At 46.3% G+C, this 18,154-nt stretch overlaps 1 protein-coding gene across 2 annotated transcripts in view; it reads left to right on the forward strand.

Moving 5' to 3' along the window:
- Positions 1–15,331, forward strand: part of LOC140197806 (phospholipase D1-like) — a 158,602-nt gene extending 143,271 nt beyond the window's left edge. For both annotated transcript variants that reach the window (XM_072258268.1, XM_072258269.1), the window contains 3 exons: positions 1,513–1,666; positions 6,512–6,629; positions 11,231–15,331. In XM_072258268.1, coding sequence (XP_072114369.1) covers positions 1,513–1,666; positions 6,512–6,629; positions 11,231–11,455 — 497 coding nt within the window. In that variant the 3' untranslated portion in view covers positions 11,456–15,331. The remainder of the gene's footprint in view (positions 1–1,512; positions 1,667–6,511; positions 6,630–11,230) is intronic.
- Positions 15,332–18,154: the final 2,823 nt, after the last annotated feature.

An 18,154-nucleotide genomic window follows, 5' to 3' on the forward strand; every position in this document is an offset into this window, starting at 1 on the left:
ATGCAATTGCCCAGAGCATTTCATTGCAGCAGAGCCTGGGTCCTAAAACCAGGCAAGTTCTGTTATTTGGACAATTTAAACACCAGTCCAGATAGACTGGACTATCAGGCAGTTAGTTGGGATCGGAGGCGAGGGTCAGGCCGATTTTGCTCGCTCTCCTGTGATATTCAGTCTTTTCTCAGTGACGCTGAGGCTGTGAGACTGCCCCGGCTGCTGTGCTTCGTGTCTGCAAACTTCGTGGCAATTTGCCCCACTGCCTGAGACTGAGGCTTTGGGCCTACTCCGGGTGTTCCAGGGAACTGGATCTAAGCACTCAAGTTGGTTCAGAACGCTGTAGCTCGCTTCTATTGTTTGCGTGATTTGTGTTTTTTTTCTCTTTCTCTGCGTACTGGGTGCTGCTCTTTTTCTTTAAATTGGGTTCTTTCGGGTTTTTTGCTTTGTGGCTGCCTGTAAGCAGATAAATCTCAAGGTTGTATAATGTATATATACTTTGATAATAAATATACTTTGAATCTTTGATCAATTGCATGCACACCTGTCACACTTTACCAATCGATATGGTGCAGACACTGCACGATGGGTTGAAATTGATGCAAGCAATGTGTTACTAGTACCTATCTCCCTTCCAATGTACCTCGGCAAGCCATTTTTAACTTGAGTTCCATCAGTTTGTATTGGGAACAATTTGGAACTTCCTAAGGCATTTCCACGCCTCTGGTTTGTTAACCAAGTTCTGAAAGGGAATGGGTTACTCAGATGTAGTTGCAGTCAATGCAGTTACAAAGAAGGCAATACTTCATTAGAAGTTTGAGGAGATTTGGTAAGTCACCAAAGGCACTCACAAATTTCTGCAGATGTACCATGGAGAACATTCTGACTGGCTGCATCAGCATCTGGTATGGAAGGGCCCAATGCACAGGATCAAAATAAGCTGCAGAGAGTTGTAAACCCAGGCATTTTCACCATGGGTACTAACCTCCGTAGTATCCAGGACAGCTTCAAAAACATGCCTCAAAAAGGTGGCATCCATCATTAAGGAACCCCATCACCCAGGACATGCCTTGTTCTCATTGCTCCAATCAGGAAGGAGGTACAGGAGCCTGAAAGCACACACTCAATGATTCAGGAACAGTACCTTTCCATCTGCCATCTGATTTCTGAATGGACATTGAACCCATGAAAACAATCTCATTACTTTTTTATGCACTACCTATTTAATTTATATATCTGTATACAGGTATATATAAATATACTGTGTATGTGTGTGTCTATATATAGTTACTGTAATTCAGTTTCTATCATGATGTATTGCAATGCACTGCTGGCACATAACAACAAATTTCACAACATATGCCAGTAATTCTGATAATGATTCTAATAGATATAACTTTCCCTCGGCAGACTTACCAAAGGGGTAGGGAGATGGTTAACTGGTCTCCTCTTCTTTGTCTATATCGTCTTCCCCATGTCCCCGTCACCATCGTAACCTTGGTGCCTTTCTTTCTCAATCAGGTTCGGCGAACATAAATGACCGGAGCATGTTGGGTAAGAGGGACAGTGAGATGGCTGTACTTGTGGAAGACAGCGAGATGGAGGCATCAGTCATGGATGGCCAGGAGTATCAGGCAGGGCGTTTCGCACTGAATCTCCGGCGACACTGCTTCAGGTACATCTAATAATTCACATGTCTGCTGTAGACTGCAACAGCAGCTTAAGCATCAAGGGTTGTCCATGTAGTGCTCTCCCATCATCTGCTGTCAAGGGGGATAAGCGTAGCAGTTAGCGTGAATGTGCTCGAGGCATCTGAGTTCAGAGTTCAATTCCGGAGTCCACTGTAAGCAAGTTGGTACATTCCTTCCCATCGGCACGCCGGTTTCCTCCCACAGTCCAAAGGCCTTCCAGTTAGTAGGTTAATTGGTTATTGTAAATTGTCCCGTAATTAGGTTTAAGTTCAATAGGTGAGTTGCTGGAAGGCGCAGCTTGAAAATTAGGCACTCTATCTCTCACTGAATAAATAAGACGGCGGAATGGGGATAGCTAATATAGCCATCATTGAATGGCAGAGTGGAATTGAATGACCAAATGATCTAATACTTCCCCTATATCATATAGACAGTCATAACCACTCTGGATGTCATTGGGGCATCGGTGCTATTGACATCATTGGGGTATCGGTGCTATTGACATCATTGGGGTATCGGTGCTATTGACATCATTGGGGCATTAGTGCTACTGACAGCACTGGGGTATCGGTGCTATTGACATCATTGGGGCATTAGTGCTACTGACAGCACTGGGGTATCGGTGCTATTGACATCATTGGGGTATCGGTGCTATTGACATCACTGGGGCATTGGTGCTATTGACATCATTGGGGCATTAGTGCTACTGACAGCACTGAGGCATTGGTGCCATTGATGTCATTGGGGTATTGGTGCTACTGACTGTATTGGGGTATTGGTGCTACTGACTGTATTGGGGCATTGGTGCCATTGACATCATTGGGGCATTGGTGCTACTGACATCATTGGGGCATTGGTGCCATTGACATCATTGGGGCATTGGTGCTATGATGTGATTGGGGCATTGGTGCTACTGACGCCATTGGGGCATTGGTGCCATTGATGCCATTGGGGCATTGGTGCCACTGACAGCATTGGGGAATTGAGTATAACAGTCATAAAGCTGTTTAGAACCTATTTGGAATTCTCCAACTTCAAACAGTTCACTACTTCTTTCTTGTAGTGTCAGGACTGACCACTTTAACCCACCACCGCTCTCTCCCTTTTCAAATGGTTCAATTTAATATCAGAGAATGTATACAATATACAACTTGAAATTCTTACTCTCCTCAGACAGCCACAAAATAAGAAACCCCAAAGAATGAATGATAGTAACATGAGAACCCCAAAGCCACCCCTCCCCTCCCATACAGAAGCTGCAGCAGAAGCATCAACCCCTCTCCAACACCCCACCATGCAAGCAATATCAAACCCCCCAAAAAGACCTTGATCTAGTGTCCATCAAAAGCTACAATCCATAGCCCAGCACTTTGGTATCTCAGACAGCCTCAGTCTCAGTCTCTCTCTCTCGAGAGAAAGGTCACTCTCCTGCAACAATGAGAGTGGGAGACCAGCAACACGCTGTTCCAATGTTCCAGTTTGATTATACAGCATTACCCAGACAATAGCAACACACAAGACCCAGATAACAGAGCTTAACTGTTCCTTCACTGTCATATTATTACAGCCTAATGCAATAGGACAGCACGGTAGTGTAGTGGTTAGCACAACACTTCACAGTACAGGCAACCCGGGCTCATTTCCCGCCACTGCTTGTGAGGAGTTTGTTTATTCTCCCCATGATTGCATGGGTTTCCTCCAGGTGCTCTGGTTTCCTCCCATGGTCCAAAGATGTATAAGTTGGTAGGTTATCTGGTCATCGTAAATTGTCCTGTTATTAGACTAGGATTAATTTGGGGGGTTGCTGGGTGGCACAGCTCGAAGGGCCAGAAAGGCCTATTCTACTTTTCTCAATAAATAAATAAATAGATAAATAGATAGATAGATAGATCTCAAACACAAGATTCTGCAGATGCTGGAAATCCAAAGTTACACCCACAAAAAACTGGAGGAATTCAGCAGAGCGGGCTGTATCTATGGAGAAGAGTAAACAGTTGATGTTTCAGGCACAGGTCGTTCTTCTGGAAGGGTCACAGCCTGAAATATCAACGGTTTACCCTTTTTCCATAGACGCTGCCTGACCTGCTGTGTTCCTCCAGCATTTTGTGTGTGTTGCAGATGGATATATCTACAGTTTCGGATGGAGTTTAAACCACGCACCTGTGAGGTATTGCGCTTTGGGAGGTTAATATAACCAGTTTGTGCAGAAGGATCGTGGGGTCCAAGTCATTGCTCCCTGGAAGTGACAGCACAGGTAGGCAGGATGGTAAAGAAGGCGTATGGCATGCTTGCCTTCATTGGTTGGGCAGTGAGGGTAAGAGTGGGGAAGTCATGTTATGGTTGTATAAAACTTTGGTTAGACTGCATCTGGAGTATTGTGTGTACTTCTGTACACGAAGGATATATGGAGGCTCTGGAGAGGATGCAGTGGAGGTTCACTAAGATGATGCCTGTATTAGAGAGTATTAAGGACACTGTGGTGTAGTGGTGAGCGTAACACTAATACAGTGACAGCAATCTGGGTTCAATTCCCGCCACTGTACATTCTCCCCGTGACCACGTGGGTTTCCTCGGGATGCTCCAGTTTCCTCCCACATTTCAAAGGCATATGGGTTAGTAGGTTAATTGGTCACATGGGCTGGAAGGGCCTGTTACCTGTTGTATCTCCAAATAAATAAAAATCTTCACCATAAGGAGGGACTGGAGAAATTTGAATTGTTTTTACTGGAGAATCAGTGGCTGAGGTGAGACTTAATAGATGTCTGTAAAGTTATAGGAGGCATAGGTCAGTTAGACCTTCAGAATCACTTTCCTAGGGTCATCATCATTATGTGCCATGTCTAATGACATGGGCGAGCCTTGTCTTTCCATGACCATGATTGTTCTGGCAATTTTCTCTACAGAAGTGGTTTGCCATTGCCTTATTCTGGGCAGCGTCTCTACAAGATGGGTGGCTCCCATCCATTATCAATACTCTTCACTGATTGTCTGCCTGGCATCAATGGTCGCATAACCAGGTCTTGAGATATGCACCAGCTGCTCATACGAACATCCACCATGTCACCCTGATCGGGAAGGGAGGGGGTGGATGTCAAGGCAGATCAACCCGATGCATGAGCGCAAATACCACGAACACGATAAAACAAGCAATACTTTATCAAACTTTACTCTTTATTCATAGCATGCTATGGGGGAAGTTACAGACTGATCTCCCAAAGAGCCAGTCCAGACACTACCCTCCCCCGAATCACAATTCTTCACAATTTATAACATTGGTCATCACGTAGGCAGGAAATCTTACAATTACACGAGTTAAGACAGTTTTAGAATAGTTTCGATTAAATGTAAATAGTTTTGAACATATTCTAATATACTATTAGATGTAAAATCACCATTGGTTAGTTATAATTATTTTCTGCCAAAGCTAGCCTGGGAACAACATCAGTTCCCCTTTCCACCTACCCCTTTCTCTTGAACGTTCTGTCCCCTACGCTCTCCTTCCCATATTTAGTTATACCTTGAGATGTCCGTTCAATCATTCTTATACCCATATTTAGCAATGCCTCAAAATGCTTTGGTATGACCAGATAATTCTTTATTTGAACCTTTATCTAGCATTTTCAGAGAACAATGTCTAGTACGTCACCTGTTGCTGTTGCAGGGTTTCTTTCTGACTTGCCCAGCGACAGTATTGATCATTAGCTAATCATTGTTCTTAGTCTATACCTATATTTACCTATCCCCCTACTCTATCATGGAGGGGGGCTAACCCAGGTGCTACATTGCCCAGAGGTGACTTGCAGGCTAGTGGAGGGAAGGAGCATCTTACACCTCCTTTGGAAGAATCCTATCTCCACTCAGCCACCCAATTTCCAAGGGTAGAAATGTGAAATACTAGAGGGTGTAGCTTTAAGGTGAGGGGGGAAATTATTTGTACGGAGAGTTGTAGGTATCTAGGAGTAGAGCCAGAAGCAGATACGATGGAGGCATTTAAGAAGAATGTTGACATGCATAGGAATGTGTAGAGAATGGAGGATATGGGTCACATGCAGGCAGAAAGGGATTTGTTTATTTTGGCATGACGATCAGTGCTAGATTGTGTTGTGCTGTAGGGCCTTTTCCTATGCTGTACCTCCGGATGTCCCCAGTTTCCCAAGATGCCCGGGTTTGTAGGTTAGTAGATCCGGAGTATGCCATGTTGGCACTGGAAGCATGGCTACACTTGCCGGCTGACCCCAGCACATCCACGGACTGTGTTGGTTGTTTATGCAAATCAAAATCAGGTTTAGTATCAGCAGCATATGTCATGAAATCTGTTGTCTTCGTGGCAGCAATACAATATAATACATAATAATAAAGAGAAAAAAATAATTCAATTACAGTAAGTATATTAAATAGTTGAATTAAAAATGGTGCAAGAACAGAAAAAATATTAAAAGAAGAGTAGTGAAGTAGTGTTCATGGGTTTAATGTCCATTTAGGAATTGGATGGCAGAGGGAAAGAGTGTGAAATGACACATTTCACTGTATGACAAATAAAGTGTGATTTGTTCTTTTTTTGTATGTTGGGAGTTTGATGTTTTTCTTTGAACAGGTTCCATGGTGTTTCTTTGTTTTGAGGAAGATGAATCTCAGGGTGTATACTGCATACATATATTGACAATAATATACTTTGAACCTGAACTCTCTTCCACAGAATACATCTTTGGCTTTCTGATGCCGAGATGGGAAGAGTTCATGGCTGTCTGTGGGGAATATGAATCTCAGGGTTGTATACTCCATACATAATGTGACAATAATGTACTTTGAACTTGAACTCTCTTCCACAGGATACATCTTGGGCTCTCTGATGCCGAGATGGGAAGAGTTCAGGATCCAGTGAGTGATCAGTGCTTCCAGGAGATCTGGAATGCCACAGCAACCAGGAATGCAACCATTTATGACCAAGTGAGTTCTACTGCAGGATACCTGTCCCAGATGTGTTCGGACACACCTGTGGTCTCTGTCTGAGCTGCGCTGGACCACTTTCTTGACCTGTGGCTATGATGTCACAGCTCCCATGATGCCCCTTACTCTGAAATCTGATGTTCTGAGGTGTCTCACGTGGCTTTAGCAGCACTGTGGTAGAGGGGGTAGAACCACCATCATACCTCCAGAGATCTGTGGTTCAATCCTGACACGTGGTGCTATTTGTGTGGAGTCTCCCTCCCACCACAGTTTTCTTTGTTCTGTTGAGTTATACAACATGGAGACAAGGCCCTTCAGCCCAGCTTGCCCAAGACAACCAAGGTGCCTGAGTAAGTCCCATGTGTCTGCATTTGACCCATATCCCTCTACCAGGGGTTCCCAACCTTTTTTATTCCATGGACCAATACCATTCGGTGGACCCCAGGTTGGAAACTCCTGCTCTGAACCTTACCTGATCATGTACCTGTCCAAGTGCCTTCTATATGTTACTGTTCCCACCTCTCCCACTTCCTCTGGCAACTCAATCTATTCACCAGCACCTTCTGTATGGAAAGCCAACCTCTCCGGTCCCCTTTACATCCTTTCCCTCTCAGCTGCCCTGTAGATTCAGACTCCCTTACCCTGCGAGAAAGGTTGACCATCCAGCCAATCGATGTCCCTCTTCCCCATGATTCCTCCACATTCCAAAGACATTTATATTGGTTATTAGCTGTATATTATCCCTAGTGTGTGATGAGGGGTAGAATCTGTTGGGAGTATGGAAAGAACATGATAGAACATTGCTTGTCCTCTGTTATGTGCCATGTCGTGTGACATGGTTGCTCTTGGCAAATGTTTCCACAGAACTGGATTGCCATTGCCTTCTTCTGGGCAGTGTCTTTACAAGATGGGTGATCCCAACCATTATCAATACTCTTCGTACTCTGCCTAGCGTCAATGGTCACATAACCCAGATTTGTGATATGCACAGCTGATCATACGACCATCCACCACCTGTTCCCATGGTCACGTGACCCTGATCGGCCGGGGGGGGGCGGTGCTAAGCAGGTGCTTCACCTTGCCCAAGGGTGACCTGCAGTCTAGTGGAGGGATGGAGCACTACACCTCCTTTGGTAGAGAGATATCTCCATCCTACCACCCAAGCAGATACATTAACAACATTTGAAAGACAGGTGGGCAGGTAGATGGATAAGAATGAATTAGTGGGGTAAGGCCAAATGCTGGGAAATGGGACTAGTGTGGATGGGGCATCTTGATCAGCCTGGACCAGCTGGGCCGAGGGGCCGGTTTCCATGCTGTGTGACTCAATGAGGGTGCATCCTAGCAGGGGTGGCAAACCTATGGCACACAGTTTCAAGACAAGACCCTTTTTCAGGAATGTAAAGGAAAAGGGGGAAGATGCCAGAATAAAAAGGTGGGGGGGAGGGGAAGGAGAATAGCTAGAAGGTGATAGGTGAAGCCAGATGGGTGGGAAAGGTCAAGGGCAGGAGAAGAAAGAATCTTTTGAAGAGAAGAAAGAAGAGGAGAGTGGACCATAGGATAAAGGGAAGGGGGAGGGGACTCAGGGGGAAGTAATAGGCAGGAGACAAAAAGGAAAAGGTCAGAGTAGGGAATAGAGTTGGGGGGGGAGGTTTGTTCACTGGAAGGAGAAATCGATATTCACGCCATCAGGTTGAAAGGATTGAGAGGTACCTAGACCTTGAAAGGTGTTGCTTCTCCATCCTCTTGACACAAGAGGAGGCATTGACAAATGGAGACCTTGTAACAGGAATGGGAATCTGAATTATAATGTTTGGCCACCGGGAAGTCCCACTTGTGGAAGAGGTCCAGAGGTGATTGACGAAGTGATCCCCCAACTTACGTGGGTCTTGTTAATGTAGCGAAGGCCACCTGGGGAGCACCGGACACAATAGACCACCCAAGTGGATTTGCAGGCGAAGTGTTGTCTCACTCGGAAGGACTGTCCGGCACTCTGATTGGAGGTGAGGGACACAGGTGTAGCACTTTGGCTGCTTACAGGGATAAGTGCCAGGAGAGAGGTTAGTGGGGAGGGAATCAGGGAGGGTGTGATCCCTGCCTTTGTAAAGTTGATGTTGGAGCGCCTTGGGCAGCATATTCCCCTGACATCACCATCATCGCTGGACAAGATGTTGGCTGAGGTGGAGACAGCAATTGCAATTTTAGCCCCCCAAGATGTTCCAGCATCACCCCTATGCCACAAGCCTGGGCTCATGTCACCAAGGCGGAGGAGGAACCCGTGAGACAGGTCTGACCAACACTGCGCTGGCCCGTTGCATGCCACAGGATGATCTCTGCTACTAGTGTGGCAAGGTAGACCATGTGGCCCGGGACTGCTCCGCACCAGTGCAGCCATCAGGAAACGTCGAACAGGTGGCAGAATCACTCTCTGGGTGGGCCATTTGGGTGAAGAGCAAGACTTGTATGTGGACTGCATGGTGGAGGGCATCAGATGCCGCGCACTGGTGGACAAAGAGTCAACCATCACTATCATCTGTCCTGGTATCCTCTCCAAGACAGACCAGCCATCTCCGCCTGGGTGGACAACGATGGCAGTCCAACTGGCTACGGTCACCGGCAACTGTGCGGCAATGAGGGGGGAAGAGGAGGCTACGCATTGCAGTGGGGAGAAGCACAGTGGAGCACGAGGTGTGGCTAGCCGACATCTGAAAGTCCTGCATCATTAGCTTGGACCTGCCGTCCTGCCGGGGTGGGGGAGGCCCGTGTGGATGTGCTGGGGACAACACTACCTTACCGCTGAAGCCATGGCTCTCCAGCAGGACGGCTCCAGAAAACAGACTCGGTGGGGGGGGTCAGCAAAAATCACCACTGGCCTCATGGTGGCCCGCTGCTGTGCAGCACACCCCGCGGCGGCCCAACGCAGCACAGCGGAACCGTGGGCGAGCGGCGGTGCTGGTGCTTCAGGTGGCAGCTGGTGACAAGCTAGACCTCCCCACTATTGACCAGCAAGTAGTTGAGCGATCCCATGCTGGCCCACGTGAGGGGATGGCTGAGCGTGAGACAGCAGCTGGAGTGGGCAGACATCTCCGCCCTGGATCCAGAGAACAAAGCCCTGTACTCTCACGCTGGAGATACGCAACAGGTTGCTGTTCCGGTGCTGACTGTTTTCCAATGGTGACGGACGGCCCCTGCAGCTGGTGGTCCTCTGGGTGCTCCAAGCCACGGTGCTGCAGTCGGTGCATGGGCTGGTGGGAGTCGCATAGACGTTGGCAAGCAGTATGAATACTTCTATCGGCCTGGGTGCAGGCAGCATGTGGAGCTGTTCATGTACAGCTGTGATGCCTGCACATCCCAGAAGGGACCAGGGTGCCAATACAGCAGTACCTGCTGGGGGCCCAGCATGAGTCTCCTGCCCCACCCGAAGAAGAGACTGTCCCCCAAGCTTGTAAGCCATTGGAAGGGGCCGGGAGAGGTGCTCGTCTGCGTCTCCGATGTGGTATACCAAGTGCGATTGCCCTGAGCAGCAGAAGGTGGTCGTGCTGCACCGGGACCGACTGTCACCGTATCGGCCCTCAGCCACCAGCTTCCCAGCCAGGCTGAAGGAAAGAAATGATAATCTGAGTGCCCAGCCTCTTGCCTCACCATACAGTGCCTCCATGGGGCGGTGGGGGGGGGGGGTGGCTACAGACATGGAAACACCACAGCACCCCAGATGGCAGCACTGACCACCACCAGGACGTTTGGACTTTGTGGGGACTCTGGGGTCGCTTGGGATGGCTGACTTCTCAGCTGAGGGCAGTGTGGCACCCGGGGAGGGGGGCATAGTCGACAGCCCACCTCAGCATTCCTAGTGGCCAGTGTTATTTATTGTTCTTGTTTTAAAATGCTTCCATGGGTTTATGGTGGGATGTTCAAGTTCATTTACTGATACATTTTAGCTTGGGTTTATACAGTTATTTGCTTGTGTGTTTGTGGGTCACCCTGACTGTAACTGGGGTGTGTGATCATCACCTCCCCCATATGTTTGCGACTAAGTGGGTTCTTTCCCCGGTCATCATGCCCGGTCTGTTTTTGTACTTTTTTTTTACAATTTAATAAAAAGGAGCTGTTGAGTTAAACAAGCTTTTCTGGTTCATAACACGGACTGAATGCTCGCCACAATATGTTTAGTAGTAGGATCACATTAGACATAGAAATGATGTAATTTTTAAAATTATCTTTCTAAAAGATTAATATTAATAATTTTTGAACAGGTTTTCTAAAACACTTCATCTACTTTGATCTGCCTCTGTTATACTTTTATTAATAGTAAAACAGTACTCATAAATAAGCAACTGAATTCATCATTTTTCCTTTAAAAATCCATAATTATTGTTACTTGATCATTGCTAATCTCTGCTCAAAATTGACATGGCATGCAAGAGAATTTTTAGCAGGCTATTACCAAGGTTGATTGTCCAATGAACAGTTTAAAGTCTAACATTTTCCTATTTAGCTCTGTTACTGACACATTTTTATGTACAAAATTATTTGACCAGCTTTAATTAGATGTTGTATTTCCCTCTCTTTCTCCAATTCCACACCCACACCCACCCCCACAGGTTTTTAAATGTCTCCCGTCAAATTCTACTCCAAACCTGGAGGAACTGCGTGAGTTTGTGTCAGCGCCTACCCTTGCGACTGAGAATCCAGAGGAAGCTCGGGAGAAGATCAAGGACATCCGTGGCTTCTTGGTCCAATATCCTCTCTACTTTCTGTGCAACGAACATCTCCTGCCTCCGCTGAACACTAAGGAAGGCATGGTTCCAATTGAAGTTTGGACCTAATCAGAATTCTGCCAACTGGTTGAAAAAAATACTTGGACCAGCTTCAGATCTTAATCCCTGTAACTTTTGTACCTTTCCCTCGTCAACATACGCAATGGTCCATTTGAGTGACTGTAATAGAAGGTCATGTGGACTCTGGAGTTGGTTACAAGACTGGACGACCAATTGGAATGTCTTCCTTCATCAAAAATGAGATTTTCAGTCTTCCCCTTTGACTTACTGCCGATCACTCCAACGTGTTTGGTGGAAAGAGAACTGGACGTACCATCAGCAGGTGTCACATGTGTCAAAATGTTTTCTGGTTGCCCAACACCATGCAAAAGACCTGGAAGACCCTTAAAGACAATCTGCCTCAGAAGCTGTTGGGTGGTTGTATATCTCTCGGTATCACCTCCATTTCTGCTGTTTGCAGGTTCCCATGTGTCACTTTTTCTAATGTTTATTGTTTTCAATTTTTTATTATGAAATTGTACAAATCAAAGGTTAAAGGAACACTATCTTCTAGAATTCTTCACACTATTGCTAGCATCCCTGAGAAAAATTGGAACGAGCTTTGTGCACTTTGTTTCTTGCTTTGAGTTACTGATTATGTTTTTCCAGCTGTGTGCACAGCTTGTTGATGTTTTTAAATACGATCTTTTGATAGTTTCATTTTGCATCTCAAAGTCTGACCATCATCGTCATCATCATCACCATCATCATTATGTGCCGTGCGACATGGGCGATCATGGTCTTGATCATGATTGTTCTTGGCTATTTTTTTTCCTACAGAAATGATTCTCATTCTTCAGAGCTTGTCTGCCTGGCGTCAGTGGTCGCATAACTAGGATTTGCGATCTGCACCGGCTGCTCATACGACCATCCACCACCTGCTCCCATGGCTTCACGTGACCCTGATTCAGAAGGATGGGGGGTTAGTTAAGCAGGTGTTACACCCTGCCCAAGGGTGACCTACAGAGGGAAGGAGCGCCTTACACCTCCTTTTAGTGGAGCTGTATCTCCACCCCACCACCCAAGAGGCAGAGATGGGGTGGACAGAGTCTTTTGCCCAGGATGGAAACATGAGATACTTTATCCAGAGGCTTAAGGTAAGAGGAGGTAGATATAAAGAAGATTTACTAGAGAAGTTCAGAGTGATGGGTGCCTGGGATGATACAACAGCAACGTGTTCACAGGCCCATGAACAGGCAGGGATGGAGAGATATGGATCACGTGCAGGCTGACTGGATTGGTTTAATCTGGCATCACAATTGGCAGAAACACAGTGGGCCAAATGACCTGTTCCCGTGCTGTACCTTCCTATGTTCTCCGTTGTCCACTAGAAAGAGTGTCCATTACTGCAATACTTTTAATGACTTCTGGAGATCCCTGGTTCATGTGACCCATTGAGTCTATGATGGCTCTCTGAGGCAACTGGATATCCTTCTTTATTTTCCTCCACGGTCCCCTCAATTAATGGGAGGGGTCCATGACTTCTAAAAGGTAGGGAACCCCTGCCTTGCACCATTCACTTTTGTGCATAGCCACCCATTACACCCTATTGCTCCTACCACTACCAGGTCCACTTATCTCAGCTGCGTTGGAGGAAAGGGGAAGTCCATGCCGTCACAAGGAGAACAGGCAGACTCTACACAGACAGACTTAGAGTTCCAGTCTAATTGTCAGTCAATCATACATGAATACCCATGAGCACAGACAAATGAGACAGTGTAACTCCGGGGTCAAGGTGCAAAACACAGTACCAACAGTCACACACAGCACAAAGCACATATAAGATAGTAGTAAAAACAGTCAGACAAAAAGTATAATCCAAGGCTCTGAGTCCATGAATGTTGCAGATATCTTCAAAGTATATTTATTATCACCATATACAACCCTGAGAGAAATTTTTTGCGGGCATGCTCAATAAATCTATAGAATAATAACTATAACAGAATCAACTAGAACATTCAACCAGACTGCAGAAAACAAAAAAAATGTGCAAATACAATGAGAAAGAAATAACAATAAGCAATAAATACAGAGAACACGAGATGAAGAGTCCTTGAAAGTTAGTCCATAGGTTGTGGGAATATTTCAGTGATGGGACAAGCGAAGTTATCCCCTTTGGTTCAAGAACCTGATGGCTGAGGGGTAGTAACTGTTCCTGAATCTGGTGGTGCGAGTCCTGAGGCTCCTCTACCTTCTTCCTGATTGCAGCAGCGAGAAGGGAGCATGTCCTGGGTGGCGGGAATCCCTGATGATCGAACATAATATGGCTTGTCTTCTTCCGAATGAACACTGGGGGGGGGGGGGGGGGAACTGACTCCAGCTTGGATGCTGCGCCACACCGCTTCTGATGGAGCACGCCGACTCCGTCACCTCTCCCCTGGGTGGCTGTAAACAGCTGACACCACGGCTTGAGGCCTAGTCTTCGCCACGACCGGAGTCTTTGTAGCTACGATTGGAGCAGCACTAGCTGCTCACCTTAAACCAATCCCTATGTATCTGACAGAACACTGTAGTGCCCAGGAACTCGTCACAACTAATGAAGTGTACTGTCATCTGCACGTCCATATGTGCACAGTGTGCAGTGAAAACCCTACCCGCAGCAGCACCGCAGGCTCATCGCATCAGACACAACTTTCAGAAGAAGAACAAAAATTATACAAGAAGGAACAGCTCGAACAACATAAAGTCCATTGTGGTGCAAAGAGGTTGTTGTGTTGCTACACTGAGGTAGTGATTAGGGTTGTACCAGATGGGTTCAAGAACCAAATGGTTGAAGGGTAGTAGCTGTTCTTGAACTGGTGTGGGAGTTTAGGCTTCTGCACCTTCTGCCCGATGGGTGCTGTGAGACTATGGCGTGGCCAAGATTGCCCCAGTTGTAATAAGGTGATGAGACCATAAGGTATAGGAGCAGAATTTCATCATGGCTGACCCACTTTTCCTCTCAGCCCCCATCTCCTGCCTTCTCCTCGTATCCCTTCATGCCCTGACCAGTCGAGAATCTATCAACCTCTACCTTAAATATACTTAAAGACTTGGCTCCACAGCTGCCTGTGGCAACAAATTCCATAGATTCACCACTCTCTAGCTAAAGAAATTCCTCCTTATCTTTTTTCTAAAAAAGATGTCCCTCTAATCCGCAACTGTGTCCTCTGGTCTTAGACTCCCCCACTAGAATCATCCTCGCTATTCTTTTTTCCATTAAATAGGTTTCAATGAGGTCACCCCTCATTCTTCTGAATTTCAGTGAGTACAGGCCCAGAGCCACCAAACGCTCCTCATATGATAAGACTTTGAATTCTGGAATCATTTTCGTGAACCTCCTTTGAACCCAATGTCAGTACATCCTTTCTTAGATAAGGAGCCCAAAACTGCTCACAATACTCAAAGTGAGGCCTAATATAGGAAATTTAGCAGGAAGAACAATAATACAATAATCTGCTGTCTTCAGTGATAATAGTGATAAGTACAGGCTGGAGTGAAAGGGAGAACTGAGCCCTTATCACACTTTTGCATTATCCAGTGTATGTATACAAGTTCAAGCTGATATCTAGAGGACGCTGCCTCTCAGCAGGGAGATGATCCCTCAGTGCTACCATGCACTTGCATAGATCAATGCCTTGTGAACTTTGAGTAGGACCAGCAATCTTCAAACTCAAAGCCAGGGGTACTACTACCAAGCTAAACCTCATGTGGCTCTCACAGCAGGAGCAAAGTTGTCACTGCCTAGACTTGTTCAACAATCAGGGATGCGGCTGGAACTTGTGGTCTTATAATTACACTGTGCACTGTTCCTTGCTGATTCCTGTCCAACTGCTGCTGACATCTTGCTTGTCTTTCAAAAGATATATTAATATTCACCATATTTTTATATAATTAAAGTCTTCCCTGCAATTACCTTGTTCTGTTATTATTTCATCCACATCCAGGCGCCAGATTAAATGTTCAGGGTGGATAGAGTTCATTGAACCCAAGCAGAGTAATTGGTTTATTATTGTCACATCTACTGAGATACAGATTCCATAAAGTTATTATGGCTGGGGGTGGTAGAGGGGGTTGAGCTCCCACTACCTATTAAATTTTCCCAACGGTGTGCGTCTCAAACAGCCTCTGACAACCAAGTCCACCTCCTGGCATTCACATGTAACTTAGCTACTAAGCCCGGCGGAACCGTTTCTACTGACAGGAGGGGCAAAGGTGGGTCTCTGGCATCTTGAAGCCAGGTCTCGATTGTTCACTCACTCTACCGAAATACATCAAAAGCCTCTTACATGCTCTTCCCTTCCACTGAGCCCTTACCCCTGACAGCACATTTCAGGTACCCATCACTCATTAAAAAATGACTTGTCCAACACATCCCCTTTAAACTCCACCCTCCCCATCATTTTAAACTTTTGACCTCTAGTATTCAGCACTTTGACCCGAGGAAAGAAATTTTCACTGTGTCACTCTCAAAATTTGACAAACTTTGATCATGTCTGTGCTCAGCTTCTGACGCTCCAGTGGAAACAACCCATGTTTATTCAGACTCTCCTTAAATGCATGCTCTCTAGTCCAGGCATCATCCTGGTGAACCTCTTCTGCACCTTTTCAAAGCCTCCGCATCCTTTCTGTAATGGGGATGGGAAACAAGGACTGCACTTAATGCTCTGTGCAGCCTCATCAAAGTTTTCTACAGCTGTAACATGACTTCCTGACATGACTTTCTTATACTCTCTGTCAGGGGCTCCCAACCTTTTTTATGCATAGACCCCTACCATTAACTGAGGGGTCCATGGACCCCATGTTGGTAACCTCTGCTCTATGCCCTTCGTAATGAAGGCAAGCATGCCATCACCCTTACCACCCTATCTACTGCCATTGCCACTTTCAGGGTGCTGTGGACTTGGGCCCCAAGACCCAGCTCTGTAACACTGCTATCAGGAGCCCTGCCATATACTGTTTCCTTTCCCCTTCCAATTAACTGTCCAAAGTGCAACACCTCACACTTGCCCTGATTAAACACCATATGCCATATCTCCACCCATAACTATAATTGGTCTGTATCCTGCCATAACCTTTGAGGACCATCTTCATGGTTTGCATTTCCATTATTTTTGTGTCATCCTGAGGCCCTCCATTGGCCGGAGTCAACCTGGATGCTACATCCTAGCTGTCGATGTGACGCACAAGCCAGGGCACTATAATAAGGTGCATTACCAACATTTAAAAGACAAAGATAGGAAAGCTTCAGAGGGATATGAATCAGGTAAATGGGACATGTTTGGAAACTATTTGAGTGGAGGAAAGTACAGTTCTGTGCAAGTATCTTAGGCACATTATATATATAGCTAAGGTGCCCAAGACTTTTGCACAGTACTGTAGTAATTTTATGTATTGCACTGTACTGCTGCCACAAACAAAAAACAAATTTCATGACGTGAGTGATGATAAACCTGCTTCTGATATGGGTCTCTATTGTAGACTGAGAGTGGGAAGGGGACAAGGAGAGGAGATTCATGGCTGGGAAAAGGGGAAGGGAGTGGGAAGCAGCAGAGAGACATCCTGTAATGATCAATACACTAATTGTTTGGAATCAAATGACCTTGCCTGGTGTCTCAGGACTGGGTCCGTCTGCCCCCACACCATCTCCCCCTCCACCATGCGCCGATGCTCCTTCTCTGCCACCTGTCTCACACCCATCCTGCGGTGCTCCACCCACGCCTTTCCCAACATCCTTTGCTCCCATCAGATTCACAAACACACGCTCCACTCCACGTTGACAAAATACAGTGCTGTGAAAATATCTTGGGGATCCTAACTGTATACATGTGCCTAAGACTTTTGCACAGTACTTAAAGCCAGTGATAAATAAATGATTCTGAATCCGGTCAGGGAACATCCTTTGGGGGAAATGAACAGTTGGCATTTCGGGCTGAGATTCCTCATTAGGATTGGTGGTCGAAGGTGGTCTCAGCTCGAAACACTGATTGTTCAAATCCCTCCAAGGAAGTGGCCTGGCCTGTTAATTCCTCCAGAACTCTGTGCGTCTGTGTCATTCAAAGTTTCCAGCACCTGCAGATCTCGTGTCTCAGACAATCGGAGAGTTAACGTACTTGGCTGTCTGTCGCCCTCTGCTGATGTACCACATATGGTGCAGCTGTATCGCAGATCTTTAGTTAACTACCCTAAATCAATCAGCTTGCAGACGTTTCATCACCAGTCGAGGTGACACCTCAGTGTGCCGTTGTTGGTATATCTCTCTGGGAGTGCTTGCTTCTATATAGACCCCCCCCCCCCCCCATTCACTTGCCTCGGTCCTGATTGGCTAGCCTTTCAGTTGACTCTTGAGTTCTACTGGCTCGCGTTTCTTTGGCTCTTAGGGGTTTGTAAATGGCGTCAATTTTGATATATTTGTTCACAGAGTTATCAGAAGAGAACCATGCTTCTAAAAATTCTTAAACCCCTGCTTCGTGTTTCCCTGTGCCAGCACCTCCACTGTGTCCCAGTTATTGTGGTGTTCCTCTTGGTCTTCATGTGCTGAGATCAGCGACAGTGGATCGTGCCTCCATACTCGCCAGTTTCTGTTCCTTTTCTTGCCACTGCCATAAGAAGTAGGTACAGGAGACTCAGGACTCAAACCACCAGGCTCTTAAACAAAGCAAGCATGGGGCTGGTAGATGGCGTTGAATACCCACTCACCATCTGCACTCACCTCAATTATTTCAATCT

This window comes from Mobula birostris, chromosome 5, assembly GCF_030028105.1.
Source record: "Mobula birostris isolate sMobBir1 chromosome 5, sMobBir1.hap1, whole genome shotgun sequence".
Taxonomy (NCBI): Eukaryota; Metazoa; Chordata; class Chondrichthyes; order Myliobatiformes; family Myliobatidae; genus Mobula; species Mobula birostris.